At 46.6% G+C, this 23323-nt stretch overlaps 1 protein-coding gene across 1 annotated transcript in view; it reads left to right on the top strand.

The window, feature by feature from the left end:
• The first annotated feature begins 8275 nt into the window (after positions 1-8275).
• Positions 8276-23323, top strand: part of PCYOX1L (prenylcysteine oxidase 1 like) — a 52624-nt gene continuing 37576 nt past the window's right edge. The window contains exon 1 of the mRNA XM_082255561.1: positions 8276-8431. Within this exon, the coding sequence (XP_082111687.1) occupies positions 8347-8431 (85 nt within the window). The 5' untranslated portion in view covers positions 8276-8346. The remainder of the gene's footprint in view (positions 8432-23323) is intronic.

Raw genomic sequence — 23323 nt, 5'->3', positions numbered from 1 at the left:
ACATTCTATGCATTAAGATAAAAAGCCTTCTGTGTGCAGCAACCGCCCTAACATTTACCAGAGGTCCCTTGGCTGCCGCCAATCAAAGTCAGCTAGCCAATCAGGAAAGAGAGGGCCAGGTCCCGGCTTCATGTCTGAATGGACACACAGAGCTGTGACTCGGCTCAGGTGCCCCCATACCAAGCTGCTTGCTGTGGGGGCACTCAACAGGAGGAAGGGGCCAGGAGCACAGAAGAGGAACCTGAGAAGAAGAGGATCCAGGCTTCTCTGTGCAGAACCACTACACAGAGGAGGTAAGTATAACATGGTTGTTATTTTAATAAATAAAAATAGCTGTTAGTAATGCTTTAAAGGTCAATCTCAGCGTATACAGTATAATATACAGTACGTTAATATATATATATTACTAATTTGCCTTACCGCGAAAAAAGTCCAAAACAACATTTAAAGGGGAAGTTCACCCACCCATTTTATATTTTGAACAATGCATTGCATCACCTTTAGGCCCCATTCACACAGGGCGTATATAACTATGCTGTGAAGGGCCGTGTTTTTTTCACACAAGGGATTGCAGGTGTTCTGTGAAGGTAGTCTCATTGCTGTCAATTTGGACACAGAGTGGCTGCACAGACACAGCCGTTGCATCTAAAGTGCCATCTGTGTGGGTGCATGGCCCCAAGGGGTTCCCATCTCATCCATTTAAACCAGGATACATATTAATTACAGAGGTTCTGTGGCTGATTAAGTTGGTAATTAACCACTTTACCGCTGAGTACTGGAATAGTACTGCGGCAAAGTGGCACGATCCCGTCTGACGACGTAGACCTACGTCGCCAGACTCCTCCCCTGTAGGCGGCGCTCGCGCGCCGCCGGAGGCGCGCTCCCGCTGTTTTCATTCACAGCGGGAGTCGGACCAGGGGAGGAGCAGCGACGATCGCCGCTGCTCTGCCCCGATCGTCGGGGATCTAGTGTGGAGATCCGCCCACCTGTGTAAACACAAGCGGGCGGATCTCCTCAGTGACAGGGAGTGACAGATCGGAGTGTTCAGCATAGCTGGACATCCGATCTGTCCCTGTCTTACAAAGTCACCTCCCCCCCCACACGTCAGTAAGCACCAGGCATACATTAACCCCTCCCTCTCCAATAAAATTAACCCCTTCCCTGCCAGTGTCATTTTTACAGTAACAGTGCATATTTATAGCACTGATTACTGCAGTAATGTCACTGGTACCCCCAAAAGTGTCAAAAATGTCAGTCAAGGGTCCGATCTGTCCGCCGCAATGTCGCAGTCCCGCAAAAAAAATCGCAGATCGCCGCCATTATGCGTTAAAAAAAAAAAATACCAAAAATGACATAAATCTTTCCCTTTGTTAGTAAACGCAATAACTTTTGCGCAAACCAATCAAAATACGCTTATTGCGATTTTTTTTTACCAAACATAGGTAGCAGAAAACAAATTGGCCAAAAATTTTAAAAAAATTGGTTTTTACATCTTTTTTGGGGGGAATTTCATATAAAAAAATGTTAAAAATATTGTTATTTTTTCAAAATAAACGCTCTTTTTTTGTTTATAGCGCAAAAAGTAAAAATTGCACAGGTGATCAAATACCACCAAAAGAAAGCTTTGTTTGTGGGAAAAAAAGGACGTAAATTTCGTTTAGGTACGGCATCGCACAACCGCGCAATTGTCAGTTAAATTCGCACAGCGCCGAATTCGCAAAAAGTGGCCCAGACGTAAGACAGCAAAATGCTCTAGTGGTAAAGTGGTTAAACTCACTTAGTGCCTTATGTGCAGTATATTAGCCTCAGAGCCTGTGTAATTAATGTGTCCTGGTTTACCCACTTGCCGACCAGCCGCTGCCTATATACAGAGGCAGGTTTCCGCGAATCGCCATATCTGTACGGCGGTTTGTGGGAGCTATCATTGGGGCGCACACCCATTCGCCACAGAGGAAGCTGAGGCGCGGGGCTGGCGGCCGCGATTGCCGGCGGGCACCTGCGATCGCTCCCCGTGAAGAGAGAACGGCGGTCTGTTGTAAATACAGCAGACCGTTGTTCTCTCATTAATCATCACAGGGCTCCTGTGTTCCTCCTATTTAGGAACACAGGTCCCTGAGATGATTCCATAAGCCCATCCGCCCACAGTTAGAAAACACCCCCTAGGGACACATTTTATCCTTTGATCGCCCCTGGGTTAACTCCTTCCCTGCCAGTGTCATTATTACAGTAACAGTGTATATTTTTAGCCCTGATTACTGTACTAATGTCACTGGTCCCCCCCCAAAAGTGTCAAAAATGTTAGTTGGGTGTCCGATCGACCCCCTACTGAGGAAGTCGTGATGCGAAAGCATAAGACGCCACGCGTATAGGGGACGGAGACCTGGACGGACGAGCGGCGACCCACCTGTTTTTGGCGTGTACGGTCCGCACAAGCCCATTGTGCTGATTCATGTGAGTGCAATTCTACTTTGAATGTGAATCAATTAAAGGATAATAGCAGTGTACACTTATGCCTCGTTTCCACTGAGCGGATCGGTTCGGATCGGTACGGTACGGTACGCTATTTTGGGTGTTTCCATTATGAAAGTGGCCCATACAACCGAACCAAACCGCACCATTCCTGGTCCTGCTTCAGATGTAGGGCCATAGGAAATGGTACGGTACGGTTAGGGCGGAGCTACTGGCGTCACACGATAGATTCCACTGATTGGCGGACAGGAAAACTTCAATGCTCACGTCAAATGAAAGAGCAAAGCAAACACCTCATTTGGTGTAAACACTGCATGGTCCCTGGTGGCCCGACTTGCAGTGGAAACGCTCACCTGAATAGACCGGACCATTCTAACCCTCCCAAACTGTACCGACCCGAACCGTTCCGCTCAGTGGAAACGAGGCATTAGATGCCTCATTATCTTTATTCACATATCATGTCCATGGGATGGTGAGAGATCGATCCAGGAAGTGGCATTTTTTGAGGATTCAATGCTGGTTTAATGCTTCAGTGAGGTGAGAGGCCATCTGGTGGCTAAACGGTGGTGGTGTCACTTGCACTTTTACATGGAAACATCTATCAAGCACTTTATTGAATTTTAAACCACGGTTATATTTATATTTTAGTGGACTTTTATGCACTTTTCTTTGAATGCACTTTATTGACATTATATATTGCACCTAAGAGGAATATATATTGCACTGTAAGCGAGTTTATTGATTTATATGATGCACATTGTCACTTTATTTGATTTTATATAGCGCTGTATAAATATTTGTCTATAGTTCATTTCTCCCATTAGTGAAGGAGGTTCTATATAGCTGCTGCATTTTCTTTATGTGTCCCAAATTATTGGGTCTTAACACTATACCACTTTATATTTAATTGCGCTGATTTACCTTTTTGCACAATGGGTGTCCGATCTGTCCGCCGCAATGTCGCAATCACGCTAAAAATCGCTGATCGCCGCCATTACTTGTAAAAAAAAAAAAAAATGACATAAATCTTTCCCCTAGCTTGTAGACGCGATACTGTTTGCGCAAACCAATCAAAATACGCTTATTGGGATTTTTTTTACCAAAAATATGAAGCAGAATGCAAATAGGCCTAAAATGATGAAAACATTAGATTTTTAAATTTTTTATATTGGGAATGTTATATAGCAGAAAGTGAAAGATTTTGTTTTTTTTTTTCAGAATTGTCGCTCTTTTTTTGTTTATAGTGCAAAAAATAAAAATCGCACAGATGATCAAATACCACCAAAAGAAAGCTCTATTTGTGTGTGTTTGGGTTCAGTATCGCACAACCGCGCAATTGTCAGTTAAAGTAACGCAGTGCTGAATCACAAAAAATGGCCTGGTCATTAAGGGGGGAAATCTTCTAGTCCAAAGGTGGTTAAAGGGATGAGGTGGCAACCCTAATGGCCCTGAATGCATCCTGGATGTGTTTGGGGTAACGCACCTACACAGATGTCACTTTGGGAGAAGCAGCTATGTCTGCGCAGCTGCTGCGCCCCAATTGACAGCAATGAGACTACCTACATGAAACACTTGTGCATGCGTGTGCCGGTAAACATGGCCATTCATAGGTGTACGCTTATTTACACCCTGGTGGTAGAAAGTTTGATAGTTGGTTAGGAGGAGATATGATGCCTCCTCACTACCCACTGCACTGCAACCACACGAATTGCTTACGGATGCAGGGTGGTTGTGGCATGGCACCATTTGCTTAACCACTTCAGCTCCGGAAGGTTTTACTCTCTCAATGACCAGGCCATTTTTTGCAAAACGGCACTGCGTTACTTTAACTGACAATTGCGCGGTCGTGCAACGCTGTACCCAAATAAAATTGATGACTTTTTTCCCCCACAAATACAGCTTTCTTTCAGTGGTACTTGATCACCTCTGTGGTTTTTATTTTTTTTGCGCTATAAACAAACAAAGAACCATAATTCTGAAAAAAAATAAAATATATATTTTTTACTTTCTGCTATAAAACATTTCCAATAAAAAAATTTAAAAATCAAATGTTTTCATCAATTTGGGCCAATATGTATTCTGCTACATATTTTTGGTATAACAAAAACCTAATAAGTGTATATTGATTGGTTTGCGCAAAGGGTATAGCCTCTACAAACTATGGGATACATTTATTATTATTATTATTATTATTATTATACAGGATTTATATAGCACCAACAGTTTGCGCAGCGCTTCACAATGTGGGGAAGACAATACAGTTACAATGCAATTCAATACAAGAGGAATTAGAGGGCCCTGCTCGTTGGAGCTTACAATCTAAAAGTCCAATTTATGGACTTTTTATTTATTTTTTATTGTTTTTACTAATAATGGCGGCGATTAGCGATTTTTAGTGGGACTGCGACATTACGGTGGACAAATCTGACACAAAGTGACACTTTTTGGGGACCAGTGACACCAGTACAGTGATCAGTGCTAAAAAACATGCACCGTTACTGTATAAATGACACTGACAGGGAAGGGGTTAACACTAGGGGCAATGAAAGGGTTAAGTGTGTCCCTAGGGAGTGCTTTCTAACTGTGGGGAGAGTGGATGCACTAGAGGAAAAGAGATCTAGGTTTCAGCCTAGCTGAAACCCAGATCTCTCTTTTCCTCCCTGACAGAAAGCGGTCTGCCTTGTTTACATACGCAGACCGCTATTCTGTCATTCCACCGAACGACCAGCGGGTCCCTGCAGCCATCGCGGCTGCCGGACCCGCTGATTGACCCCCGCTGTGTCCAATCACAGCGAACGCGGCGCTCTGGCGGCGCGCGCATGAACACAAACTCTCCTGCACAAAATCATGTATGTGATTTCATGCAGCCGGGCCTCCGTTAGGGTTGCCACTTCATTCCTTTAAAACCAAACAGATATTAATTACACAGGTTCTGTGGCCCATTAAGGTGGTAATTAAACTCACTTGGTGCCGTATGTGCATTAAATTAGCCTCAGAACCCGCGTAAATAACTGGTTCCCGACCACCCCGCCGCACATTTACTGTGGCAGGCTGGCTCTCCTGCGCAAACCGACGTAGCCCTATGTGTGTGGTGCCACACAATTTTCCTTCAAAGTAAGGGCTCTTTCACACGGGCGGTCCGATCAGATCCGCCTGTCAGTTTTTTAGGCGGATCTGATCGGATCCTCCATGCAGCTCTATGGGGCAGCGGGTGTCAGCGGAGACACCTCCGCTGACACCCGCTGCCATCCGCATCCGATCCTGTGCTGAAATTTGGACGGATGGAAACCCTATTTTTCCATCCGTTCAGTAATCGGAGCGGATCGGATCTGATGAGAGCGGACAAGCGGTCCGCTCTCCTCCGATCCCCCATAGAGGGCAGCGGGTGCTGAGACACCTCCCTCTCCGCTCTGCAAGCGGAGACGGAGCTGTCATCCGCCCGGCTCAGCGGGGATCGCGGATCGATCCCCGCTGAGCAACACGGATCCGCCTGCGGAGGCGGACCGTGTGAAAGAGCCCTTACGTAGTACCGAATTGCAAATAATGGCCTGGTAATTAACCTCCCTGGCGGTCTGATTATGTCCAGATTTCTGTGCTAAAAGCGGTACATTGTTTTGCACAGAAATCTGTTGTTTTACTTTTTAAAACTCACCTTCCCCTGCAATCACCCGCCGTGCTCCCCCGCTGTCCTCCTGCTGTGTGCTCGGCCGATGCCGGCACCTGTCTTCCGGTTTCCTTCCCCGCGAGCGTTGCGATGCAGGGGGGTGGAACGGGCGGCAATTTAAAAAACGTAAATACACAAAATGACATGTTACAAAGCTGTGATCGGTAACGGATTACACTGTATCATGCCATTTCACCACAGGATTTCACCTGGTGACTTTTTCAGTGCCCTGCCTGTGCGTTTCCAGTTCTTTGTGCCTAAAAAATAGAGAACGACCATGGCGTACAAAAAGCGTTTTTTTTTGCGCAAAAGCGCCTTTAGACGAACTGGAAAACAGCGACAGTGAAACTGAGTTACTTGAAGAACTGAGCAATAGCGATTCGTGGGAAAATTCGTCATCAGGTACGGAAAGTGAGGACAGCGACAATTCTGATGTCTCCTTCTGGCACATAGCTCCGTTGGAAATTCTGAAGAATCATTTGATATACTTCCCAAATTCCACAAGCTATGTGCCAGAAAGAGATTTCAGAATCGTCGCTGTCGTCACTTTCTGTACCTGATGACAAATTTTCCCACGAATCGCTATCGCTCAGTTCTTCAAGTAACTCCGTTTCGCTGTCCCTGTTTTCCAGTTTCTCTAAAAATGCTTTTGCGCAAAAAAAAAAAACGCTTTTTGGACGCAGTGGTTGTTCAAAATTTTCCAGGCACAAAGAACTGGAAAAGCACAGGCAGGGCACCGGAAAAGTCACCAGGTGAAATCCTGTGGTGAAATGCCATGATACAGTGTAATCTGTTAGGATCACAGCTTTGTATCATGTCATTTGTGTATTTACACTTTTGAATTTGCTGCCGGTTCCAACCCCTGCGTCGCAACGCTTGCAGGGAAGGGAACCGGAAGGCAAGTGCCGGCAATCAGCCGTGCACAGAGTGGGGAGAGACTGTGAGGATGTCAGGAAGGATGGCGGGGGAGCGCAGGGAAGGTGAGTAACTCGGGGTGGCTCGGGGTTACCGCTTTTGGTACTGAAAATTAACCCCGAGCCACACTCGGGAATACCGCCAGGGTGGTTAAGAGGGCAAATCCTTCCGGTCCAGAACTGGTTAAAATCTGTTCGGTTTTAAAGGGATGAGGAGGCAACCCTAATTTCTGTGCATCTATAGTTTCAGAATAGGTTTGAGGAACTTTTCCCTGTTTTTTCCGCAGCTACAGCAGCCCACTCAAATGAATGGAGTGTTGCGCACACGCAAACAGTGCTCTGCCTCCGCAGCAAATGTGCAGCTGTGAAAATAGACTTAGGCCCCTTTCACACGGGCTTTCCGATCAGGTCTGCATGTCAGTTTTTCAGGCGGACCTGATTGGATGCTCCATTCACCCTTATGGAGCGGTGGATATCAGCGGTGACATGTCCGCTGACACCCGCCGCTATCCGATACGATCCTGTCTGTGAAATCCAGACGGATGGAAATCCTATTTTCCATCTATCTGGAGGATCAGATCAGATAGGATTGGATGAAAACAGACAGTCGGTCTGTTTTCATCCAATCTCCCATAGAGGAGAGCGGGGCTCTGACAGGTCTGTCTCTACAGAGTAAGCCGAGACTGACCTGCAATCCGCCTGCTCAGCAGGGATCGGCGGATCGATCCCCGCTGAGTAAAACGTAGTCCGCTAGGCAGAAAACCCGTGTGAAAGGACCCTTACACACGCCAGTGAGCATTTGTTTTAGCATGTAGACTGGTGCAAACAAGCCCAATCAACTTTATCATCCTCCATATTTCATCCCTCACAGGTTTTAAATAGGATGTAATTAAACATGTTCATATGTAGGGTTGGGGGTGCCACCTCATCCCTTTAAACCAGGACACACATTAATTACACAGGTTCTGTGGCTTAGTAAGGTGCTAATAAACTCACTTAGTGCCCTTATGTGCATAATATCAGCCTCAGAACCTGAGTAATTAATAAGTGTCCTGGTTTAAAGGGATGAGGTGGCACTCCTATGAGGGTACACCATGCAAATATCACTACACCACCCCGTGCTAAGCACAGTCACACCTGTTAAGCACTGACTGAGCCGTAGTGCGCATGTGTGATGAGACTCACGGCGCTGCTTGCGTTCCAAGCCTCGGTCTGGCAGAAGTCCCAGTCTCCCGTTCTCTGTGTTGATTGGTCGGGCAGGATAGAGTGCAGCTTCCTCGTCGCATCCTCTGCAGCAGCATGGCCCCGATTATCCTGTTGTGTACTGTGCTGTTCCAGCTGTGTGGCGGCCAACCGAGGTCCCCGGATTCGCCTGGCAGGATAGGTAAAGGGGAGGACACAGGCGTGCCTTTTTTCCCCCCATACACCACACTGCTTGCTGTATTCACCTCCATTGCAGAGGACCTAACCATCTCACTTGTTGGCTGTTTGTATTATTTTCCTATGTGCCTAGAAATGTGATTTAGCCCCCTGCCATCATTGTAGTAATTGGTTGTCCTGTTCATGGTCTGGCACATAAAGGGTGGATTGATTTCCATGGCGGAGGTGCCTGTGATTGCACTGTCCAGTATGAGACTCCAGATCCTGGTCTGCACAGGAAGAATCTTCTATATACGTTTGTATTTAATGCCCAAATCTAGGCACCAGAAAAAAATAGCCTTGTTGTGGAGCCTACCCCCCACTGCAAGAGTTAAATGCTCATTAAATGCATGCTCCGCCTTTCACGCCATGTTTCATGTTACACCCATATTAATTGTTAGGGATGAGCTCAGGCTCATAGAGACCAAGCTGCATCTATATTCAGCTGTAGTGCGGGGAATGCCTCGACCACTTATGATTGGCCCAATAAAAGTGAGCACTTCTTGGCAGGCTCATACCTACTAAGTCTAGGCTCACATCTATGCGGCCGCACTTGATGCGGTTTTCAGTGCATTTTGTGCCACGTTTTTAAACCCACAATTTTGATGCATTTTTGCATGCAGTTTTCATGCATTTTGCATTTTTTTTCTTCTCTTTTAACACAGTGAATAGCTGGTTGCTAAGGAGCAGGCCAGAAAGCTGTCTGCCATGTCCTTAACAACCAGTGAGTTATCAGCTGTCAGCAGGGTTCCCCGCTGAGAGCTGAATGTAAAAATAAAAAATCGGGGGAAAAAACAACGTGCCCCCCCCCCACCCAAAATCCATACCAGGCCCTTATCAGAGCATGCAGCCCGGCAGGTCAGGAAAGGGAAGGGACGAGGGTGGGGCAGGGGGGGGACCCCCATTTTTTTTTTTTTTTTATTTGACATAGGGTTCCCCTCCAAACCCATAGCAGACCCAAAGGGCCTGCTATGGATTTGAGGGGGGGACCCCATGTCATTTTTTTCCCCCCGATTTATTTATTTATTTACATTCAGCTGTTAGCAGGGAACCCCACTGACAGCTGATGACTCATTGGTTGTTAAAGATGTGGTGGCCGGCTTCCCAACAGTGTATTACCAGTTCAGGACCACCCACCGCATATATACTGTAGATGTCGGGCACGCGCCCCACTCCCGCTGTGATTGGACACAGCGGGAGCCAATCAGCAGGTCCGGCGGCCGCGATGGCCAGCGAGACCCGCCGATCATTAGGTGGAATGACAGAACGGCGGTCTGCCTATGTACACAAGGCAGACCGCTGTTCTGTCAGGGAGGAAAAGAGAGATCTTGTGTTTCAGCTAAGCTGAAACACAAGATCTTTTTTCCTCTAGTACATCCACTCCCCCCACAGTTAGAAAGCACTCCCTAGGAGCACACTTAACCCCTTAATTGCCCCTGGTGTTAACCCCCTTCCATGCCAGTGTCATTTATACAGTAACAGTGCATTTTTTTTTGGCACTGATCGCTGTATTGGTGTTACTGGTCCCCAAAAAGTGTCAATTAGTGTCAGATTTGTCTGCCGCAATGTTGCAGTCCCGCTAAAAAAAATCGATTCTCTCCACCGTTCCTAGTAAAAACAATGGAAAAGTCAAATCTATCCCATAGTTTGTAAACGCTATATCTTTTGCAGCAACCAATTAATATACTCTTATTAGGATTTTTTTTTTTTTTTTTTTTTACCAAAAATATGTAGTAGAATACATATTGGCTTAAATTGATTTCTTTACATTTTTTTATTGGGTATGTTTTATCGCAGAAAGTAAAGAAAATATATTTTTTTTTTTTCAAATACTATGGTTCATTCTTTGTTTATTTAAAAAAATAAAAACCGCAGAGGTGATCAAATACCACACGAAAAAAAAGATATCATATCATAATTTTATTTGGGTACAGCCTCACACAACAGTGCAATTGTCAGTTAAAGCAACACAGTGTCGTATCGCAAAAAATGGCCTGGTCATTAAGGGGGTAAAACCTGGAGTGAAGTGGTTAAAGAGAAAAAAATTGCAAAATGCATGTAAAAACGCATCAAAAACACAACACTTGCATTTTTGGTGCGGGTCCATTAAAGTATTTCATGCGCAAAACGCAATCTGCTGCGGGAAAAAAGTCCCTGACCCTTTCCAAAAAAGCGTCGGCTGAAAATGTTAAAGACTCCTGCACAACTCCGCCCTCCTCTCTAAGCCACTTTAGCTGGCGGTCATATACTAACATCATCACATATAAATGCGGGGTCCTGCATTGTGTGTGTATAGCAAGGATTCATCCACAACAGATTATTGGAGAAAAGAGGAAAGTGCCAGCTTCCACCCAGCATGGAACCTGGAAGCCTGCGACAATCACTGGAGTAGTGGTGTCTACTTCTGTGATTTACAGCTCCCACATCTATCTTACAGCTATGACACATAAATACCTACATTAGTCAAAGCTGGGCCACTTTAGGTATGCAAAACAGGCCATGCCTAACCTTCAGCTTTAAGATGTATGTTGAGATACTATTCAAGTAAAACTCCAGTTTAGTTAAAGTGGTTCTTAAGGCTAAAGGTTTTTACCTTAATGCATTCTATGCATAAAGGTTAAAAAACTGTCAATATGCAGCTCTACCCGAAGTCCCCCCAATACATACCTGAGCCCAATTGTGATTCAACAATGTGCAGGAGAGCAGCTGCTCTCCTGAGTCTCTGCCTCCTCATTTGCTCAGAGACTACAGCAGGAGTTATTGACTCAAGCTGCTGTCAATTCTAGTCAGTGAGGGGGTGGTACCGTGCCCCGTTCTGTGAGTCTTATAGAGAGACACAGAGCAGGGCTCGGGAATAAGCACGCACTAGTGCCCCCATAGTAAGCAGCTTGCTATGAGGGCACTTAGCAGGAGAGAGGGACCAAGAACGCCAGCAGGGGGACCCAAGAGGAGGAAGATCAGGGCTGCTCTGTATAAAACCATTGGACAGAGCAGAAAAACATGTTTGCTATTTATTTATTTATTTTTAATATCACTTTAAGAAAACAAGCATTCCCCTTAAGGTTTCTCATTGCCAGATTTTCCTTTTTTTTATTTTTTGTAGATTCTGTTCTTTAAGTAATGACCGAGGTCATGGTAGTGCAGTTCATGAAATCTTTTCAGTTTTACGCTAATAAGGAAGTCCTTCCTTTGCTTTAACCATGTGATTTGTACAACTGAGCAATAAGAATACTGTCATCCCTCTAAACTTGCTGCATGATAGTACCTCATGATATAATGCAGAAAACCTAAGGGCTTGTTCACACCAGGAGGTGCGTCTGAACATGCATCCTTTTTTTTTTTTCCCCCCGTTTTCCCATACGTTCCATTTTAGGGCAGCCATTAAAAATCCGCTGCACCAAAACACCTTTTACTGCAACACGCATTTTGGCAGGCGTGAACGTACGTGCTGCTCTAGATGATTGGGGGGTGCTATTGAGAATTAATGGCACTCTGGTGTGTCTGCTAAAGCTAGCACATTTTTTCTGTGGTGTCGGGATACGCATGCTTTTGCACACATTCCTGCACCACACCTGGTGTGAAAGCCCTAAGAGATGCCTGAAATTTGAGTTTAACCACTTGTCAACCAAGATAGATTTTTAAACGGCATGGTGAAGTGAAGGTCTTTTTTGATAAAAGTGATTCCAATTAAAAGTAATCACTTTTATTGAGGGCTTAAAAGGGCGCCTCCCCACCTGCAGCGTTGTAATGTCACTTCCAGGTTGCATGATCGGAGACCTGATCGAAGCCAAATCCAGCTTTGTTTAGGACTCCAACCAGCCGGCGGAATAACGGGAATATCTGGAGTATCTCCTAAAAGTAAAAAAACAGTACCGAGTTGGTGCCTGATCATCCTGGTACAACCACTTCGTCAAGCTGACTTACAGGTATGTCGGTGTGCGGGAAGTGCTTAAATCACAGCCCCAACTTGAGGAAAATGGAAAAGTAAAAAGGCCTGTGCTGACTATCACTGTAGGGACTCTGGCACTTTGCTAAGGAATCTCATGGTGTCCTCTATATAGTGTTTCTGGCTTTAGAACGTTTTTTTGTCACCTCTGGGTTACATTGAGTACACTTCTGAGTCTACCACAGTTGTAGCTCTTTTATGAAAGCATTATAAGTTTGGAAATTCTTTTTAAAGGCCACAGTGAAGCTCCCTGGACATATAAAACAGGTGGCTATCATTGGTGCTGACAGAGGTCTGCTGCCTTTAATATATATTATATAATTTTTTTTTCGTGGCCAGCTTAAACAAATCCCACGAGTACAGCATGGTAAAACAGGACTCCAAACAAACAACAGAATACCCAGATGAAATACATAAGAGCTGTATTTTCCTAAAGGATTTGTGTTTCTGTCCATCCAGTCCTGAAATGTACACAATGCAACCCGATGTGGTAGGACAGGAGACCTGATTTTTTTTTTTTTTTTTTTTTTTCCTCCTCTGCAGCAGACAATGACAGGGCCAGCCTGAGACTGGACAGTGAAAGGAGAAGCAGCAGATGGATAAGCTAATTTCTCTGTCAGTCGTATAAGCATGCTCCTTGTCAGTACATCAACTGATTTCCTGGCTCCTTGTAGTGCTTGTCTCTCTCCCTGTCTGAGCTCTAATGAACAGGGATTTCAAGAAATGTGCTAATGATAAAATGCATACAATAATATAATAATAGGGACAGTGCTGTATTAATTTGTGTCTTTTATATCTGCTTGGAGATGTTCACCGATTAGCCATAACTTTACAGCCATTCAGAGGTTGAGTGAATAACATTGATTATCTCATTACAATTGCATCTAACAGTCGACAGGATATATTAGGCAGAAAGTAAACATGTTGTCCCTGAAGTTGATGTGTTGAAAGTAGAAAAAATGGGCATTGCAGTTTGTTGAGTATGGGGCTGCGTAGCCACAGATCAGTCAGGGTGCCCATGCTGACCCCTAGCCACAGATCAGTCAGGGTGCCCATGCTGACCCCTAGCCACAGATCAGTCAGGGTGCCCATGCTGACCCCTGTCCACAGCCCAAAAGCAGCTACAATAAGCACATGTGCACCAGAACTGGACCAAGGAGCAAAGGAAGAAGGTGGCCTGGTCTGATGAATCAGGTTTTATTTTACATCATGTGTATGGCTGGTGTGCATTTGTCGCTTACCTAGGAAAGAGATGACTTCAGGATGTAGTATAGGAAGAAGGCAAGCCGTCATCTAAGGTGGGTGCTGAACCTCGGCTCGCCACCAGAAATTGCATGTAGCACCACCCCCGCAGGAGCTGCTGATTATATTATTGGGTCTACACCCTGCCTAACAACCCAATCAAATTGGCTCGATCCCTCCTCAGGCACAACTGACCCAGAATAGGACTGGACTATCAAATAGATACACAGGTTGGAATACAATACTTCACTATGCAACAATACCTTGTTACCTTCTTGAATAGTAGTCCTTCTGGGTGACACAATGGAACAACGCACAAGATTGTAATTAACCAAACTTAGTTTACTATATATCAAATTGAATAGGGGAGATACAATACAATACAATACAAGTCCATAAAAGGTTATTTAAAACAGCTTTAAAAAGGTAAAAGAATACCCCCACACTCCTCCTGCATTAAGGCTAGACACAGTACCAGGTAGGTGGGCCTATCTGAGTCCCTCCCCCAGAGTTCTCTTCTTTCTTGTTGATCTTCGCTAGCAAGGTTATTGAATAGAGCTCATTTGTAATCCAGATTAGGAATAAAGATCAAGAGAGAGAAAACAACGAGCTGTTAGTTGTCACCGCAGGGTGTCTGCGTAACTGAGCAATAACTTCTGCGAGAGAGATAAGCCTCTGGCGACTCCTTTACAGACCGTATTGTTTGTCTATGAGTCTCCTGAGAGAGTATGGTGATAAACCCCGGGGTTTTATCACCTCCTGCTGCGCTACCGCTATCTGTAGATAAAACTGTCTCTTCAGCAGATAAAGTCAGTTATTGGGCATGTGCCCTCTCACCAACAGAAGTTTCTCCTTCGCGCGCTTCCACTGCGGTCTCAGTCCTTTGGCTATATGCCAGCCGCGCGGGGTCCTTCTGGCGGATGACTTCCGGTCTCGGCAAACAGCAGTATGACCTCCAGGAATGTGCCTCGTGCTTGAGATGGGACGGTTCCACGTCGTCCCTCCAGGCTAAAAGGCTCTGGCCCAATATCCAGTGTCAGTCCTTCACTCTCGCTCGCTGGTTCCTCAGAGTCCAGCGCAGAAAGGCCCCCCTTCGCGCGCTTCTCTCTCCTTTAAATAACCTCCCCCATAGTGCCGTGCGGTGCAGCCGTGCACCCCGGATCTTGCAAAGCAGCCTGGGAGATGTAGTTTCTTCATCTTGTGAAAAGGAAGTCACAGCCCGGGAAATTCCATGCAGCTACCACTAGAGGGAGCCTAGTTCCTGGATCTTGCAAAGCAGCCTGGGAGATGTAGTTTCTTCATCTTGTGAAAAGGAAGTCACAGCCCGGGAAATTCCATGCAGCTACCACTAGAGGGAGCCTAGTTCCTTCCCACATATCAAACAGTGTCTTTAGGCATGTTTAACCCCGCTACACACTCCCCCCACTTGAGAAACTTTGGTCCCCAAAGAGGTCAACAGTATGTACCCTAGTGCATAGGTTGGCATTATACAACAAAAACATTAACATTTTACTGAAATAAGTCAATCTGAATACATCCAATTTTGTATTCTAATAGCAGTGCAACAGTAAAACGATAAAGTGCAATTAATAAGCAAATAAGTGATTTCTACAGTGTTAATATAGTGCTGATTTCTAGTGCTTTTATATAGTGCTCCTTTAAAAAGCACATGTGCCTTTGCAATTTCTTAAACACTTACATCTTAAAGTTTGTGTTGAAAAAAAAACATCAAAAGGTGAGAAAGAGAAAAAAACATATAGTGAGGTCAGAGCAACAAAATGTGCGCAAACATTAACTCACAAAGTAAACCAAATTGTGAACATCAAACTGTGCTTATTATAATGGCCAAACCCAATATCCTTATGTACAAACTTAAATGCAAACGTTTTCTACTTCAATACTTTGTTCTCATGATCTCTCACAGACCCCCCAAAACTTGGGTGGCTTGTACAGTTGTGCCTGGGGGTGAGCTAGGGTTGTCCCCCACCAAATCTACAGTGGAGGAACTAGGCTGGTCAGGAGATCTTTTGGAGGTAAAAACAGCTTCTTCCGAACATTCACCCAATTGATCATAGGTCAGTCTCTTAGGTGGGTGAATGACTCTCCTTTCCCTCTGTTCCCGTGGAGGCATGCTCTCAGAGGTGCTAGGTTCAGGCACTTCTGAGGATTCTTCAATGTCCCCCTCCTCATGTTCCAACACAGAGGAACCTGATGGTTCAAGAGAGGTCAGTTCTTCTTCAGAGAAGGGTGCAACCTCCTCCTCAGGATCTTCATCCTCAGCTGCTTCTTCTGGAAGCATATGAAAGGGTATGAATTCAGGGGCTTCTGCCCGAAGGGCTCCTCTATCAGCCAAGTCAGACGAAGACAGGGAGGCAGGTGTGGGTTCTGGCAACTGAGATGACCACAACCAGTCGGGTACCTCCTCTTCATCTTCCAAATCTTCAGATGGAGAACTTCCCTCTCCCTCATCTGGGAGCATCGTCTGAGATCTGGTAACTGGTCTGGACCGGCGAGAAGTCGAAGGGGCCGCTGACAAGTCTTCCACAGGGGGCATACGAACCGCTTCAGAGAGAGGCAGCAAATGGTTCCGATGCCAAGCCTTCAATGGACCCACACTTCCCTCAGGCCGAATTTGGTACACAGGAAGGTTTGGCAGTTGCTTACAGATAACATAAGGTTGGGACTTCCAGCGGTCTGCCAACTTGTGTTTTCCCGGGACACCCAAGTTTCTCAACAAAACCCTGTCCCCTGGTTGCAGGTCATGGATCCGAACTTTTAGGTCGAAATTTTTCTTATTCCGCAGTCCACGTTGATCAGATGTGGCCTGAGCCTTGTCATAGGCCGCTTTCAGACTCTTCCGCAGTCGGTCCACATATCCTCTATGCGATGCTGAAGAGGTATGATCAGGCGAAATGCCAAAGGCCAAATCCACTGGCAACCGAGCCTCCCTTCCAAACATCAGCCGATAAGGGGAATATCCAGTAGCATCACTGACAGTGCTGTTGTAGGCATGCACAATGGCAGCTACGTGCCTGCCCCAATGCTGTTTCTTCTCTGAGCTCAAAGTCCCCAACATATCCAAAAGAGTCCTGTTAAATCGTTCAGGCTGGGCATCCCCCTGTGGATGGTAGGGAGTGGTTCTAGTCTTTTGAATGCCTAACATATCTAACAGTCTCTTGATCAGTCTGCTTTCAAAGTCCCTTCCCTGATCAGAATGGAGGCGCTGTGGTAACCCATAATGTACAAAGAACTTCTCTACAAGAACTTTGGCTACCGTTGAGGCCTTCTGATCCCTTGTTGGGAATGCTTGAGCATATCTGGTAAAATGGTCTGTTACCACAAGGACATTCCCCTGGCCACTCAGATCAGGCTCTAAGCAAAGGAAATCAATGCACACCAGCTCCATGGGTCCCTGACTTTGTAGATGGCCCATTGGGGCTGCTTGACGTGGCAGAGTCTTCCTCTGTATACACCGGACACAAGAATGACAGTATCCTTCAACTTCGGCCCTCATACAAGGCCAGTAGAACCTGTCCCTGACAAGCTGAAAGGTTCTTTCGGGCCCCAGATGGCCATGATTATCATGAAGAGCGGCCAGAACTCCCTCTCTGTATTTAGCTGGTAAGAACAGTTGCCACTTCTCCTCCAGATCTTCAGATGGACCTCTGCGGTAGGCCACTCCTTCTCTGATCTGTAACCGGGTCCACTCTCTATGCAACAGACGGGCCCCCTGAGGGGAGTCAGTTAGAAGCAACTCAGGGCTCTGGATCTCCAGGGCTTCCAAGAGAAGTTTTCCCAAAGGGTCTTCCAACTGCTCCTTCCGCAAGTCCCTTTTGGACAGCCGGGGCAAACCCTCCCCTTCAACTTGGGTCACCTGGCAGTAGCATTTGGGTACTCCGATAGCCGAAACCCCAATCTCTTCTGCTCTTGACCCTCCTCGGGATCGAAATTCAGTTCCCTGATATAGGGCACGCACCCCTTCTGGAGCCAAATGAGTCCATTCTTCCGCAGGTTCCTGTGGAACATGCAACCTTCTGGATAGGGCATCTGCATCCCTATTTCCGATTCCTGGCCGATACTTCAGGCTAAAATTGAAGCTAGAGAGGGCAGCCAACCATCGATGTCCTGTTGCATCCAGCTTGGCCGTAGTCAACAGATAGGTGAGGGGATTATTATCTGTCTTGACAATGAATTCAGCTCCGTACAGGTAGTCTTTCAATTTGTCAACCACTGCCCACTTCAAGGCCAAGAATTCAAGTTTGTGAGTAGGATAATTCCTTTCAGCAGGCAGTAGGCTTCTGCTCACATAGGCAACAGGTCGCAGATGACCCTCATGCTCCTGATAAAGTACCCCCCCCCAGCCCATCTCGGCTGGCATCAACATGCAGTTCATATGGTTTTGTGGGGTCCGCATAGGCCAACACAGGGGCAGTGGTTAGGGTTTCCTTCAGCTGGACAAAGGCCCCTTCGCATTCCGGGGTCCACTGATCCTGGATGGATTCCTTAGCCTTCCGGGGGCCTATGGTGGACTTCGCCGGCTTTACCAACTCAGGGACATCATCTTCTTCATTCTTCAGGAGCTCATTTAGGGGTCGGGCAATCTGGGCGAACCCCTCCACAAACCTCCTGTAATAGGAGCAAAAGCCCAAGAATGACCGGAGTTCGGTCACATTTGTGGGTCTCGGCCAGGAAGCAACAGCATCCAGCTTGTCCGGGTCAGTGGCCACCCCTTCTTCAGACACGATATGGCCCAGGTAATGGACCGAGGACTGATAGAATTGGCACTTCTCAGGAGAAAGTTTCAGACCTTCTTCATGTAGCCTCTTCAAGACCTTTTCCAACCTCTCCTCATGTTCTTCTAAAGTTCTGCCAAACACGATAACATCATCCAAGTATACCAGTACCTCTATCAAATTCATATCTCCAACGGTCCTCTCCATCAGCCTTTGGAAGGTAGCAGGGGCCCCGGACAACCCCTGAGGCATGCGATTGAACTCAAAGAACCCCACAGGGGTGATGAAGGCTGTTTTCTCCCGATCTTCAGGGTGCATGGAGATCTGATAATACCCACTCTTTAAGTCCATCACACTGAACCACTTCGCCCCTGACAGACTCTGTAGGGCATCTTCGATTCGAGGAGTGGTATACTGGTCTGGGATGGTTCTTCTGTTCAACGTTCGGTAGTCGATACAAAGCCTCAAAGATCCATTTTTCTTTCGGACTACCACTATCGGGGAAGCATACGGGCTCCTGGATTCTCGGATAATCCCGATCTTTTTGAGCTCTGCCAGCTGTTGACGTAGATCTTCTAAGTCACCTAAGGGGACTCGCCGGACTCTCTCCCTGAAAGGCTTGTCCTCACTCAGGCGGATCTTATGAGTGGCGCTCCTGGCACATCCCACGTCAAACTCGTCCTTAGAGAATATTTCCCTACATCGAGCAAGTTGTGCCTTGGCCCTCTTCACCCATTCCGGCGGGAGGGCAGCGTTTCCAGAGCAAAGCTCCTCTATAACCGCTTCACCCTGTTCCTTTTCTTTGAAATCAATGGGGGCAACTGGGGTAGCCGGGTTGACTTGGCCCAGGAGCACTCTGGCCGGTACATTCACTGGTGTAATAGAGGTGTTTCTGACACTCACTAAAACCCTTCCACGGTTTTCCTGTAACACCTTCAAAGGGATCACCTCAGGGATCACTTCTATCCCTCTCTGTCTCTCCTTTTGACCTGATTCAAAGATAATGAAGGGACCCGGCTGTTGCCATGTGAGTTTAACAGAAGCCTTAAAACAGGCCACCTCTCCTGGCTGTAAGACCTTTTCTGCTCTATCCAGCTTCCAGAGTCGTCCAACTCCTTCTGCGGGGGTCTCTTGCTCCAACACTAATCGTTGGTAGGCCTGCCGTAGCATGGGATGGATCCTTGGCGCCTGAGCATCTTGTCCCTGGACCAGTTGTATCAGAAGGCGCCTTACCAGGTCAGTGTTTGTTCCTACGATGAGAGAGCTTTTGTTGGCCCCGGGTGGACGAGGACAGACCACCGCTAAGGTGTCGAAGGTTTCCGCTTCACCAGCCACTGATGGATCAAAGGTCAACTTGATTGGCAGATACCCGTCATAGGGAAAACTTTGGGTCCCAATACCCCATATCTCCAGATCTTCCAACTTCTGCAAAGGTAGATGGGTAAGATATTTATCATAGAAGTCTCTATACAAAAGAGTCACCTGGGCCCCTGTGTCAAGGAGGGCTCTTGTGTAAATTCCTTCCACCTGAACCGAGACCACTGGGGAGGGCCCGACCAAGTTAGTTGGGAATTCTCTTGATGTAACCTTGTTATCTGATTCAGTTCTCTGTACCCTGGCCCTCTTCTCCTTTTTCTTCCTTGATCTAGGCCCCCGCCGAATCCGGTGTGCATTGACTTTCCTTCCCTCAGTAACCCGGAGTCTAGAACTGGGGGTGTTATATTTGGGTCTGACCCCCTGACTCAGTTTCCCTGATCCTGCACCACTTCTGGAGTCCCTTAAGACTAGCGGACACCCGGTTGACTCCTTCACCGGTGTCCTCTGAAGTTTCCCGCTGGCTCGCGAGGTTTCGCGGCAGCATTTCCTGAGCTGGGACATACCCTTCTAACATGCCCAACTCCCCCGCAGTTGAAACAAGTTAACAATCTTACAGACCGTGGCTCTGGATCTGTGCTGAGACTAACAGGTTCATCTGGCCTCTCCGATATACTCCCCTTGGGTAGAGTGGATACCTGACCAGTCAGGATGGACACCATTTCTATCAACTGAGACACTTGGGTCTTTAGGAGTTCAACTTGAGAGTCACCCTCTTCCACACTTATCACTCCAACCCGGGCAGTTGAGTCAAACTGCCGACTTTTCTTCTTGTTGTCCAACATGACCTCTTCCTCTCTGACCATTCGAATCAGATCGGGGTATTCTAGAATGCCGCCATCTCGACGAGTTCGTAACAGTATGGCAATGGGATCTAAAGGTTGAGCCCCTTTCAGAACCTGTCGTGCACGAGTCTCATCTATTTTCCGGGGGTCTATTCCTTTCTTTAACAGAATCTGGTGGATAATCCTATCCAGACGTTTAATGAATTCGGACAACTTCTCCCCCTCTTCTTGATAACAGTGGTCCAACTGGTAGAGAAGTTCAGCCGCGTTCTCCGTCCGACCAAACACATCTTGCAGAATGTCCAAATAATCCTGTGCAGTGCAGTTCTTCTTGCTAAGCTTTAGATTACGTACAGCCTCTAATGCAGGTCCCCTTAAACTCTCTGTGATCCTCTGCTTCTTGTGCTGTTCTGGTACCTCCCATTCCTCCAAAGCCTGAGTGGCGGTATCTAGCCACTCTTCGAACCCATCTTCTGCTGAAGGCACAGGCTGTTTCCCAGAAAATGTCCGGAGCTTCCTATATCCAGTCATCAGATAGCTCGAGGAGTCCCTGCTACATTTTGCCACAATCTCCCCAAGAACAGCACACAGTTCTGAGCTAAAAGTCGACAAAGGTGATGACTCAGGATGCCCTTCTTGGACACCTTTTTCTTGGCTGGATACCCCATGGGTGGTGGATGAGGGACCCGCAGTAGGAACTCCTGGATGTATCAGGAAAAGTTCTGTTTGGTCAATAGTTTTTACACTGTTTCCATTGAAATAATCAGGGACCCCTTTCCTCCACTCACACAGTGCATACGTGTGTGGGGCAGTGGTGTCAGTTTTTATGTCAATCACCCAGAATTTCCTGTCTGTGGATAGTGCCCTTAAAACAGGGAGGAGCTTTTCTTCAGTCCAGGCTTCTCCCTTGATTTCAACCACCAGGCCATTTTCCACTATGACATTCTCTTCCTTGCACCACTCAGCAGCAGCGACAGGATCCATTTCTGCATGGGAGGGGATTCTGGGGCTGAGAGGGTTGTGTTGCAGGACTGTAGAAATCCCGGACGAGCCCCCACGTGTAGCACCACCCCCGCAGGAGCTGCTGATTATATTATTGGGTCTACACCCTGCCTAACAACCCAATCAAATTGGCTCGATCCCTCCTCAGGCACAACTGACCCAGAATAGGACTGGACTATCAAATAGATACACAGGTTGGAATACAATACTTCACTATGCAACAATACCTTGTTACCTTCTTGAATAGTAGTCCTTCTGGGTGACACAATGGAACAACGCACAAGATTGTAATTAACCAAACTTAGTTTACTATATATCAAATTGAATAGGGGAGATACAATACAATACAATACAATACAAGTCCATAAAAGGTTATTTAAAACAGCTTTAAAAAGGTAAAATAATACCCCCACACTCCTCCTGCATTAAGGCTAGACACAGTACCAGGTAGGTGGGCCTATCTGAGTCCCTCCCCCAGAGTTCTCTTCTTTCTTGTTGATCTTCGCTAGCAAGGTTATTGAATAGAGCTCATTTGTAATCCAGATTAGGAATAAAGATCAAGAGAGAGAAAACAACGAGCTGTTAGTTGTCACCGCAGGGTGTCTGCGTAACTGAGCAATAACTTCTGCGAGAGAGATAAGCCTCTGGCGACTCCTTTACAGACCGTATTGTTTGTCTATGAGTCTCCTGAGAGAGTATGGTGATAAACCCCGGGGTTTTATCACCTCCTGCTGCGCTACCGCTATCTGTAGATAAAACTGTCTCTTCAGCAGATAAAGTCAGTTATTGGGCATGTGCCCTCTCACCAACAGAAGTTTCTCCTTCGCGCGCTTCCACTGCGGTCTCAGTCCTTTGGCTATATGCCAGCCGCGCGGGGTCCTTCTGGCGGATGACTTCCGGTCTCGGCAAACAGCAGTATGACCTCCAGGAATGTGCCTCGTGCTTGAGATGGGACGGTTCCACATCGTCCCTCCAGGCTAAAAGGCTCTGGCCCAATATCCAGTGTCAGTCCTTCACTCTCGCTCGCTGGTTCCTCAGAGTCCAGCGCAGAAAGGCCCCCCTTCGCGCGCTTCTCTCTCCTTTAAATAACCTCCCCCATAGTGCCGTGCGGTGCAGCCGTGCACCCCGGATCTTGCAAAGCAGCCTGGGAGATGTAGTTTCTTCATCTTGTGAAAAGGAAGTCACAGCCCGGGAAATTCCATGCAGCTACCACTAGAGGGAGCCTAGTTCCTTCCCACATATCAAACAGTGTCTTTAGGCATGTTTAACCCCGCTACATGCATAAATGAAGAAATTGGTCGCACACCACCAAGGGATCCGATGAAAAAAAAATGCCTTTTATTCGCATAAGTGGTACAAGATACCGCAGGGTAGGAAACAGTAGAGATAATAGTAGTGAACAAGCACGTAGCATTCGTGTGAAACGCATCTACTATTTCCTATCCTGCTGTACCTTGTACCAATTATGTGAATAAAAGACATTTCTTTTTCATTGGATCCCTTGGTGATATGTAACCATTTTCTTCATTTATGCATTTTCTGGTGGCAAGCCGAGGTTCAGCACCCACCTTGGATCGTGGATTCGGACTGGCCTGAGCGGTGTTGTTCTTCTCTACATAAACATTGTTGCTGACCAAGTACACCCTTTCATGGAAACAGTATTTCCTGATGGCAGTAGCCTCCTTCCACAGGATAATGCGCCCTGCCATACTTCAAAAATGGTTCAAGAATGGTCTCAAGAACACAATAATGAGTTCCAGGTGTTGACATGGCTT

This window comes from Pelophylax lessonae (genome assembly GCF_965119305.1).
Source record: "Pelophylax lessonae genome assembly, chromosome: 4".
In the NCBI taxonomy this organism is placed as follows: domain Eukaryota; kingdom Metazoa; phylum Chordata; class Amphibia; order Anura; family Ranidae; genus Pelophylax; species Pelophylax lessonae.
The sequence above is the reverse complement of the archived record's forward strand: the minus strand, read 5'-3'. Positions and strand labels throughout refer to the sequence as shown.